Raw genomic sequence first — 12,082 nt, forward strand, 5'->3', positions numbered from 1 at the left:
GTTCTGCTGGAGGTTTCTTCCTATTAAAAGGGAGTTTTTCCTTCCCACTGTCGCCAAGTGCTTGCTCACAGGGGGTCGTTTTGACCGTTGGGGTTTTTATGTAATTATTGTATGGCTTTTGTCTTACAATATAAAGCGCCTTGGGGCAACTGTTTGTTGTGATTTGGCGCTATATAAAAAAATTGATTTGATTTGATTTGATTTACATGACAATTTATATAACAATATTGAGATACGATAATTTGTCCATATTGTACAGCTCTACTGTCAACTAGCTGAAAACCTTGAATATTAATTTACACATACATTAAAAGAAAATGCTTAAAGTAGCAGGGGGTTAAGAGGGTTGTAATTGGGGTCAGCTGAAAAGCAAAAAAAGAAAAATACTTAAAAAGATGGGGGTCTGGGGGGTGGGGAGCTCTGAAACCTTTCAGAAGCTGAAAGGTTTTTTCCATGCTAATGCTCCTCTGAAGCGTTTACTCAAAATAAAGTCTGAAGGATCAAAATGACATGGTGAGATGCTGACGAGCTTCGCTCATTCTTGTCTGCGAAATATACATATTAATAAACAATGGTGTCGTTTTTTAAAGTATGTAGATTCTGAGAAAAAAAAAAAACACCTTTGTGGAAAAACCCACTGAGATCAATGGCCTGGAAGATGGTGCCACATTTTGAGCCAGGTTAGAATACAACTGGCAGGATGACTGAGAGCCTCTACTCCTTCTTATAGTCCTTTTCCAGCTTTAACTTCTCTGAGGTCTTGCTGTGGAAGGCTGGTTCGTTGCTCACCTGTACCTTGTTAAAATAATTGAAATCTGCCACATAACGGCCGCTGGAGGTGCTGAACAGCACTGGCTTGAACTCATAACCCCAGAGAATTTCTTGGGGAATATAAGAGGTCCGACTCTGGCAGGTGGCCGCAGTGGACTCCATTGTGGCATTGAGAGTAACAAGCAGCTCAAAATTCTGAGCGTGTAGATTTTCTGCAGTCAGGCCAGTCAGAGGACTGTTCTCATCCAGAACATGGTAGAAGGTGAGCGGGAGGATGAGGAAGGAACACTCTTGACTCGAGTCCATGTAGAAATCAACAGAACTCTGGTGGATTTGGGTGTTCTCGCCCTCCTCAGTCACAGTGGAATGAAGAAGCTTGCCTGTTAGCTGGCACTGGATCAGAAGGCTCTTCCTCATGTTTGCCACTCTCACCATCAGACACAGCTTGCCTCGGTGCTGGCCAATCACTGCTGACTGACTGAATTTGATGGTCTCTGCTCGCTTCTTGGGCCGAGCTAGTTTGGCAAGAAAGGCGCCGGTGACAAAGATCTCTGCCAGGCCAGTGAAGACCAGCTGAGCCACAAGTGTGAAGATGGCCAGAGGACAATCCTCAGAGATGTAACGAAAACCATAGCCAATGGTGGTCTGGGATTCCAGAGAGAACAGGAAGGCTCCAGTGAGTGTCCCCACATTAACCACGCAGGGTGTGTGGTTGGAACTCAAGTCATGCTCAAAGTCACCATTTCCCATGCCAATGAAGTAAAAGATGACACCAAAGATGAACCAGGTCATGACAAAGGTTGAAGCAAACAGGGTGAGTTTGTAGCGCCACTTCATATCCACAACAGTGGTCCAGATATCATGCAGGTACAGCTTGACCATACCCTCCACGTTGTCAATGCGCACAGTATTGTGACCATCTTTGGACACAATCCTCGGCTGGATGCCCGTCCTCCTGCTGGTCATGATGCGTCACAACTCTTTAAACTGGCAGTGGCTTCTGAAGTTTTAGTTTGGCCTTCCTTGTGGAAAGGCTGAAAAAAGACCACAAAAACACAGTTATTGTCCTGGAGCAACAAGATAAGAAAAGATAAGACTTTACTGATCTCATAATGGAGAAATTCACATGTTATGTCAGCTCTTAATAAACACACAAGATGAGTGCATCAAACAGCATGTGCAAAGATAAAGCAATAATAATAATAATACTTGTAACAATACAATAAAATAAGAAAATGAAGTAGAAATAAAATCTCTCTCTCTCTCTCTCTCTCTCTCTCTCTCTCTCTCTCTCTCTCTCTCTCTCTCTCTCTCTCTCTCTATATATATATATATATATATATATATATATATATATATATATGCATATATACACTCAACAAAAATATAAACGCAACACTTTTGGTTTTGCTCCCATTTTGTATGAGATGAACTCAAAGATCTAAATCTTTTTCCACATATACAATATCACCATTTCTCTCAAATATTGTTCACAAACCAGTCTAAATCTGTGATAGTGAGCACTTCTCCTTTGCTGAGATAATCCATCCCACCTCACAGGTGTGCCATATCAAGATGCTGATTAGACACCATGATTAGTGCACAGGTGTGCCTTAGACTGCCCACAATAAAAGGCCGCTCTGAAAGGTGCAGTTTTATCACACAGCACAATGCCACAGATGTCGCAAGATTTGAGGGAGCGTGCAATTGGCATGCTGACAGCAGGAATGTCAACCAGAGCTGTTGCTCGTGTATTGAATGTTCATTTCTCTACCATAAGCCGTCTCCAAAGGCGTTTCAGAGAATTTGGCAGTACATCCAACCAGCCTCACAACCGCAGACCACGTGTAACCACACCAGCCCAGGACCTCCACATCCAGCATGTTCACCTCCAAGATCGTCTGAGACCAGCCACTCGGACAGCTGCTGGAACAATCGGTTTGCATAACCAAAGAATTTCTGCACAAACTGTCAGAACTGTCTCAGGGAAGCTCATCTGCATGCTCGTCGTCCTCATCGGGGTCTCGACCTGACTCCAGTTCGTCGTTGTAACCGATTTGAGTGGGCAAATGCTCACATTCGCTGCCGTTTGGCACGTTGGAGAGGTGTTCTCTTCACGGATGATGTGAAGGAGATGTGTTGCACTGCATGAGGCAGATGGTGGTCACACCAGATACTGACTGGTATCCCCCCCAATAAAACAAAACTGCACCTTTCAGAGTGGCCTTTTATTGTGGGCAGTCTAAGGCACACCTGTGCACTAATCATGGTGTCTAATCAGCATCTTGATATGGCACACCTGTGAGGTGGGATGGATTATCTCAGCAAAGGAGAAGTGCTCACTATCACAGATTTAGACTGGTTTGTGAACAATACTTTGAGGGAAATGGTGATATTGTGTATGTGGAAAAAGTTTTAGATCTTTGAGTTCATCTCATGCAAAATGGGAGCAAAACCAAAAGTGTTGCGTTTATATTTTTGTTGAGTATATATATATGCATATATAGTATATACATTGCAGGGGTGGTGGCCAAGTGGTTAATGCGCTTGGTTTCAGTGCAGAAGGTTCCGGGTTCAAATCCCACCCATGCCACATTTCTCCATGTAATGTGGAGTTGTGTCAGGAAGGGCATCCGGCGTAAAACCTGTGCCAATTCAACATGCAGATCCACCTTGGATTTGCTGTGGCGACCCCGAGTGCAAACAAGGGAGCAGCCGAAGGGACTTACTTTTACTATGCATATATATACATGATTGGAATTAAAAAATAGGAGCATCTTATTTACAATATGTGAAGTAAAGTTTAGATGTGATAAGGTGACACGAGTGCTGGGATTTGTAAATGAGTTGTTACTGTACGTGATTTGTGGACATATTATTGCATGTGGTTACTTCACAGTGTTATTGTACAGTCTGACAGCAGCAGGAAGGAACGACCTGCGGTATGGTTCCTTCTTGCACTGAAGGTGCCTCAGTCTGTCATTGAATGAGCTGCTCAGCTCCATTACAGTCCGGTGCAGAGGGTGATAGGAGTTGTTCATGATGGATTTGAACTTGGTTAACACCCTCCTCTCAGCCACGTCCTCCAGAGAGTCCAAAGGACAGCCCAGGACAGAGCTGGACTTCCTGACCAGCTTGTTCAGTCTCTTTCTCTCCCGCTCTGTGCTGCCTGGGGCCCAACAGACGACAGCTTAGAGGAGAGCAGAGGCTACAACAGAGTCATAGAAGGTCTTAAGCAGAGGCCTGCTCACTCCAAAGGATCTCAGTCTCCTCAGGAGGTGGAGGCGACTCTGACCTTTCTTGTACAGGGCATCAGTGTTGTGAGTCCAGTCCAGTTGTTGTTGAGGTGAACCCAGATATTTAAAACTGTCCACAGTCTTTATGTCCTCCCCCTGAATGTTCACCAGTGGGTGAAGTGGTGGTTTCCACCTGAAGTCGATCACCATCTCCTTCGTCTTATTGGTGTTGAGACACAAGTGGTTGCACTCACACCAGTTCTGGGCCAGCTGCTCCTCCATCTTCTTTCCGTACTCCTTCCTCCTGCCCGGATCCTCCACTGGAGTTCCTGTTGGACTGTACGCTGTTCCTCTCTGTCTCCCGAGTTGAAAGCCCTCTTCTTTTGATTCATCAGGACCTTCAGCTCGGGGGTCACCCAGGGGTGGTTGTTGGGAAAGCACCATACCCTCCGGGTGGGCACAGTGCTCTCCACACAGAAGTTCACATGTCAGTGACACACTGGGTCAGGCTGTTGATGTCTTCTCCGTGAGAGTTTTGAAACATGCTCCAGTCTGTGGTGCTGAAACAGTCCCTCAGCCTCTCAGTGGCCTCTTCAGTCCAGAGTTTCACCGACCTTTTCTGCACTGGCTCCCTTCTCACCTTGGGTGTATATTGGGGGAGCAGGTAGATGAGGTTGTGATCCGAGCGTCTGAGCGGGGGGAGGGGGGCAGAGGTGTAAGCGTCCTCCACATTAGCGTGAAAAAGGTACAGTATTCTATTGTCCCTGGTTTTACACGTGACGTACTGGGTGAACGTGTGGAGGGTGGCGTGGTTAAAGTCCCCGGTGATGAGGAGAAGGGCGCAGGGGTGTTGTGTCTGCAGCCATGCCACTGTACTGTGAATCTGCTCACAGACAGTGGTGGCATCTGCAGAGGGAGGAATATACATGCAGACCACAATCACACTCCCAAACAATTATCTACATATCCACTTTTTGGGGGCATTAAACAAATAACAACTGGTAAAGTGTTGTGTCCATGTTTTTTTTCTTCCTTTCATCTAGCCAGCCATCAAATATACCATAGATGCTTTTCCTGAAGATCAGTGGTTCCCAACCCTGGTCCTCAGGGGCCCCTAACCTGTGTATTTTAGAGCATGGGAAGAGCAGGTCAGCTCTTCAACTCACCAAGTTCAGATTTCCTATCTGTACTTTGTGATGTCATAAGATGGAAACATGTTTAAATGCACTTTAGAAAGACAACAGGTCAAATATTTCGGTGTGGGTTCAGAGCATCTGCTTCTTACTTTGTGAGACACAGACACACAGGGCCAATGACATAAGCTCCGCCCCCTCAGGTGGCTGAAGGTCACAGTAAAGTACCACAGTGCTCTGTGCTGTTGCGTAAGCAGAGTTAAATTTCTACCAAGTGAAGTCAGGTGTTTTTTCCTTCCTGAAGTGATGGCATTTGAAGTCAAAAACAGGATAAAGATGAAACTAAGATTCTGACTTCATACTCACGCGTGGCGCTGCTGCCTTGTGGAAGGTGTCGTGGGAAGAAGAGTGCGGGTTCGTCTTTGTCCTCTGCAGAGACAGAGCAGCACAATGAGGAGAGACGCCTCTTATTCAGCACGTAGGTGCAGCTTTGTTGTTCCTTTAAACACGCCCCCATTCACTGAGCTGCCGTTGGCCTCAAGGACGGCGTCACTGTCAGGACACACACACACACACACACACACAGACAATGACACTCACACACACACACACACACACAGACAATGACACTCATACACAATGACACTCACACACACACAGACACACACACACAGACAATGACACTCATACACAATGACACTCACACACACACAGACACACACACACAGACAATGACACTCACACACGACACTCATACACACACAGACACACACACACAGACAATGACACTCATACACAATGACACTCACACACACACAGACACACACACACAGACAATGACACTCACACACGACACTCATACACACACAGACACACACACACAGACAATGACACTCATACACAATGACACTCACACACACACAGACACACACACACAGACAATGACACTCATACACAATGACACTCACACACACACACACACACACACACACACAGACAATGACACTCACACACGACACTCATACACACACAGACACACACACACAGACAATGACACTCATACACAATGACACTCACACACACACACAGACACACACACACACAGACAATGACACTCATACACAATGACACTCACACACACACACAGACACACACACACACAGACAATGACACTCATACACAATGACACTCACACACACACACACAGACACACACACATACAGACAATGACACTCATACACAATGACACTCACACACACACACACAGACACACACACACACAGACAATGACACTCATACACACACACACAGATACACACAGTTTACAGCAGGAACTTTGTTCAACCGTTCTGTGAGGAACACAACAACTTTCACACACTTTCTGCCCTTTGAGTCTCGACCGGAGATCAGGTCTGAACTCAGAGCTCCACCTGACTGACAGAAAGACCAGGAGGACGTGTCTTCAACCATATCACACATACACACACACACACACACACACACACACACACACACACTCACACACTCACACACTCACACACACACAAACAATGACACTCACACACACACACACACACACACACAGACAATGACACTCATACACACACACACACACACACTCACACACTCACACACACACAAACAATGACACTCACACACACACACACACACACACACAGACAATGACACTCATACACACACACACACACACACACAGACAATGACACTCATACACACACACACACACACACACACACACATATATACACACAGACACACACACACATACACACACATACACACTCTCACACACAGACGTTGATCTTCGTACACACTCAGACATTGGAGGTCATTCTGAAATTGGGTCGTCCTTCTTCATATCGTTGATTTTGAGGTCAGATTCAGTCAGAAGAAGAAGAAGAAGAAGAAGTGCCTTTTTTGGTATAAAAATCAAACTCGTCTGATCCAGTCTGTTGTGAAGGTGACATGATGCAGTCGTTATACAAGCACTCAGTTCTCAGGCAAGCTCAGAGGACTCCTCACATTTCCTTTATCAAGAATATGAACCTTTGCCTCCTGGTAGGTGATACAGAGTTCCTCAGCATAAGTTGAATCATTTTAAAAAGACATTTGTTCATACACCTATCAAACTTCTAAATGAGGTTGTGTCAGGTGGCAGGAACTGTGTGATGGCTCCATGATACTTATGGTTCTGGGCTGTGTCCAGTATATGGGGGGGTTGTCCCTTACACTGTTAGTTTGTTGAGTGTTATATTTATAATTATGCTGTGTGTTTAAATTGGGTGTGTTTTTATTGTGCATTGTATACAGCACACGAGTCCAAGACAAATGTTCCTTTGGGACAATAAAGTATCTCATCTCGTAACCTATAAAACTGTTCACAGACTGGCACCTCCCTACCTAGCTGACCTAATTAAACCCTACGTACCAGCCCAGGCTCTGTGTTTTCAGGGTGCAGGACTACATTGTGTCCCTTGGGTGAATAAAAAGTCTGTGGGTCACAGAGCTTTCTCTTATCGTGCCGCTGTTCTGTGGAATGATCTCCCTGCATCAATAAATGAAAGTGAAAATGAAAAGCCTTCAGTTAATTCAAAATGCTGCAGCTAGAGTACTGACGGGGACTAGAAGGAGAGAGCATATCTCACCCGTGTTGGCCTCTCTTCATTGGCTTCCTGTTAATTCTAGAATAGAATTTAAAATTCTTCTTCTTACTTATAAGGTTTTGAATAATCAGGTCCCATCTTATCTTAGGGACCTCATAGTACCATATAACCCCAATAGAGTGCTTCGCTCTCAGACTGCAGGCTTACTTGTAGTTCCTAGGGTTTGTAAGAGTAGAATGGGAGGCAGAGCCTTCAGCTTTCAGGCTCCTCTCCTGTGGAACCAGCTCCCAATTCAGATCAGGGAGACAGACACCCTCTCTACTTTTAAGATTAGGCTTAAAACTTTCCTTTTTGCTAAAGCTTATAGTTATGGCTGGATCAGGTGACCCTGAACCATCCCTTAGTTATGCTGCTATAGACTTAGACTGTATAAATAAAACTGATTTGATTTGATTTTGATTTGATAAAACAGTCAGATTCTGTGGAGACTTTCAAGTCCAGACTTAAGACTCACTTATTTTCCCTTTCGTAAGGCAGCATACTGGCATAGTACAACCCCAATTCCAGTGAAGTTGGGACGTTGTGTAAAATGTAAATAAAAACAGAATACAATGATTTTAAAATCCTCTTCAATCTATATTCAATTGAATACACCACAAAGACAAGATATTTAATGTTCAAACTGATAAACTTTATTGTTTTTGTGCAAATATTTGCTCATTTTGAAATGGATGCCTGCAACATGTTTCTAAAAAGCTGGGACAGTGGTATGTTTACCACTGTGTTACATCACCTTTCCTTCTAACAACACTCAATAAGCGTTTGGGAACTGAGGACACTAATTGTTGAAGCTTTGTAGGTGGAATTCTTTCCCATTCTTGCTTGATGTACGACTTCAGTTGTTCAACAGTCCGGGGTCTCCGTTGATGTATTTAGTGCTTCATAATGCGCCACACATTTTCACTGGGAGACAGGTCTGGACTGCAGGCAGGACAGTCTAGTACCCGCACTCTTTCCCACGAAGCCATGCTGTTGTAACACGTGCAGAATGTGTCTTGACATTGTCTTGTTGAAATAAGCAGGGACGTCCCTGAAAAAGACGTTGCTTGGATGGCAGCATGTGTTGCTCCAAAACCTGGCTGTACCTTTCAGCATTGATGGAGCCATCACAGATGTGTAAGTTGTCCATGCTGTGGGCACTAACACACCCCCATACCATCACAGATGCTGGCTTTTGAACTTTGTGCTGGTAACAATCTGGATGGTCTTTTTCCTCTTTTGTCCGGAGGACACAACGTCCATGATTTCCACAAACAATTTGAAATGTGGACTCATCAGACCACAGCACACTTTTCCACTTTGCGTCTGTCCATTTCAAATGAGCTCGGGCCCAGAGAAGGCGGCGGTGTTTCTGGATGTTGTTGATGTTTGACTTTCACTTTGCATGGTAGAGTTTTAACTTGCACTTGTAGATGTAGTGACAAACTGTGTTAACTGACAATGTTTTTTTGAAGTGTTCCTGAGCCCACGCGGTAAGATCCTTTACACAATGATATCAGATTTAATGCAGTGCTGCCTGAGGGGTCAAAGGTCATGGGCATTCAGTGTTGGTTTTCGGCCTTGCCACTTACGTGTAGAAAGTTCTCCAGATTCTCTGAATGTTCTGATTATATTATGAACTGTAATCAATTCAAATCAAATCAAATCAATTTTATTTATATAGCATCAAATCACAACAGTTGCCCCAAGGCGCTTTATATTGTAAGGCAAGGCCATACAATAATTACAGAAAAACCCCAACGGTCAAAATGATCCCCTATGAGCAAGCACTTGGCGACAGTGGGAAGGAAAAACTCCCTTTTAACAGGAAGAAACCTCCAGCAGAACCAGGCTCAGGGAGGGGCAGTCTTCTGCTGGGACTGGTTGGGGCTGAGGGAGAGAACCAGGAAAAAGACACGCTGTGGAGGGGAGCAGAGATCGATCACTAATGATTAAATGCAGAGTGGTGCATACAGAGCAAAAAGAGAAAGAAACACTCAGTGCATCATGGGAACCCCCCAGCAGTCTAAGTCTATAGCAGCATAACTAAGGGATGGTTCAGGGTCACCTGATCCAGCCCTAACTATAAGCTTTAGCAAAAAGGAAAGTTTTAAGCCTAATCTTAAAAGTAGAGAGGGTGTCTGTCTCCCTGATCTGAATTGGGAACTGGTTCCACAGGAGAGGAGCCTGAAAGCTGAAGGCTCTGCCTCCCATTCTACTCTTACAAACCCTAGGAACTACAAGTAAGCCTGCAGTCTGAGAGCGAAGCGCTCTATTGGGGTGATATGGTACTATGAGGTCCCTAAGATAAGATGGGACCTGATTATTCAAAACCTTATAAGTAAGAAGAAGAATTTTAAATTCTATTCTAGAATTAACAGGAAGCCAATGAAGAGAGGCCAATATGGGTGAGATATGCTCTCTCCTTCTAGTCCCCGTCAGTACTCTAGCTGCAGCATTTTGAATTAACTGAAGGCTTTTTAGGGAACTTTTAGGACAACCTGATAATAATGAATTACAATAGTCCAGCCTAGAGGAAATAAATGCATGAATTAGTTTTTCAGCATCACTCTGAGACAAGACCTTTCTAATTTTAGAGATATTGCGCAAATGCAAAAAAGCAGTCCTACATATTTGCTTAATATGCGCATTGAAGGACATATCCTGATCAAAAATGACTCCAAGATTTCTCACAGTATTACTAGAGGTCAGGGTAATGCCATCCAGAGTAAGGATCTGGTTAAACACCATGTTTCTAAGATTTGTGGGGCCAAGTACAATAATCAGTTTTATCTAAATTTAAAAGCAGGAAATTAGAGGTCATCCATGTCTTTATGTCTGTAAGACAATCCTGCAGTTTAACTAATTGGCGTGTGTCCTCTGGCTTCATGAATAGATAAAGCTGGGTATCATCTGCGTAACAATAAAAATTTAAGCAATGCTGTCTAATAATACTGCCTAAGGGAAACATGTATAAAGTGAATAAAATTGGTCCTAGCACAGAACCTTGTGGAACTCCATAATTAACCTTAGTCTGTGAAGAAGATTCCCCATTTACATGAACAAATTGTAATCTATTAGATAAATATGATTCAAACCACCGCAGCGCAGTGCCTTTAATACCTATGGCATGCTCTAATCTCTGTAATAAAATTTTATGGTCAACAGTATCAAAAGCAGCACTGAGGTCTAACAGAACAAGCACAGAGATGAGTCCACTGTCTGAGGCCATAAGAAGATCATTTGTAACCTTCACTAATGCTGTTTCTGTACTATGATGAATTCTAAAACCTGACTGAAACTCTTCAAATAGACCATTCCTCTGCAGATGATCAGTTAGCTGTTTTACAACTACCCTTTCAAGAATTTTTGAGAGAAAAGGAAGGTTGGAGATTGGCCTATAATTAGCTAAGATAGCTGGGTCAAGTGATGGCTTTTTAAGTAATGGTTTAATTACTGTAGATGATGGAATCCCTAAATTCCTTGCAATTGAATGTTGAGAAACATTGTTCTCAAACTGTTGGACTATTTTTTCATGCAGTTGTTCACAAAGTGGTGATCTGCGCCCCATCTTTGCTTGTGAACGAGCCTTTTGGGGATGCTCCTTTTATACCCAATCATGACACTCACCAAACAGGTGTTCTTTGAACATTCATCAACTTTCCCAGTCTTTTGTTGCCCTGTCCCAACGTTTTTGAAACATGCTGCAGGCATCCATTTCAAAATGAGCAAATATTTGCACAAAAACAATAAAGGTTATCAGTTTGAACATTAAATATCTTGTCTTTGTGGTGAATTCAATTGAATATAGGTTGAAGAATATTTGAAATTGTATTCTATTTTTGACACCGGAGTCAATTCTGAAAGTTAGCAGTTGGCTGTAGCTTCTGATAAATTGTTTCTCAGTTTATTGTTGTAAAAGTTAACTTTTCAGTTGGCTGTGCCCACCGCTGGTGTAGAGTTCCGATCTCTCTCTGGGTTTGGATACATGACACGGTGGGATGGTGGTTAGCTCTGGCGCCTCACAGCAAGAAGGTTGTGGGATCACTTCCCGCCCTGTCTGTGTGGAGTTTGCATGTTCTCCCCATATCTGTGTGTGTTTCCTTCGGTTTCCTCCCACAATCAAACACCGGCTTATTTAGAATCTGTTCCTTTCTCTGACCGAGACAGCGTCTCTACATCCGGGCGCCGGACTGTGGCTGCACACTGCCCCTAGTGGTTGGATTGTGTCTAACTGTAATTAGGATGGTTAAATGCAATGTGTGCTCTGTTCTATTCT

At 43.8% G+C, this 12,082-nt stretch overlaps 1 protein-coding gene across 1 annotated transcript; it reads right to left on the bottom strand.

Moving 5' to 3' along the window:
- Positions 1-443: 443 nt before the first annotated feature.
- On the bottom strand, positions 444-5,637 carry kcnj15 (potassium inwardly rectifying channel subfamily J member 15). The gene is made up of 2 exons (XM_034165537.1): positions 5,507-5,637; positions 444-1,805 (listed from the first exon to the last, which is right to left on the bottom strand). Exon 2 carries the CDS (start codon positions 1,735-1,737, stop codon positions 715-717), a length of 1,023 nt encoding a protein of 340 aa, XP_034021428.1. The 5' UTR covers positions 1,738-1,805; positions 5,507-5,637; the 3' UTR covers positions 444-714.
- Between the last annotated feature and the right edge of the window lie 6,445 nt (positions 5,638-12,082).

This window comes from Thalassophryne amazonica, unplaced genomic scaffold (assembly GCF_902500255.1).
Source record: "Thalassophryne amazonica unplaced genomic scaffold, fThaAma1.1, whole genome shotgun sequence".
NCBI lineage: Eukaryota > Metazoa > Chordata > Actinopteri > Batrachoidiformes > Batrachoididae > Thalassophryne > Thalassophryne amazonica.

Bases quoted from the DNA above. Each gene is read 5' to 3' on its own strand.
- kcnj15 (XM_034165537.1), bottom strand. From the start codon at position 1,737: ATGACCAGCAGGAGGACGGGCATCCAGCCGAGGATTGTGTCCAAAGAT.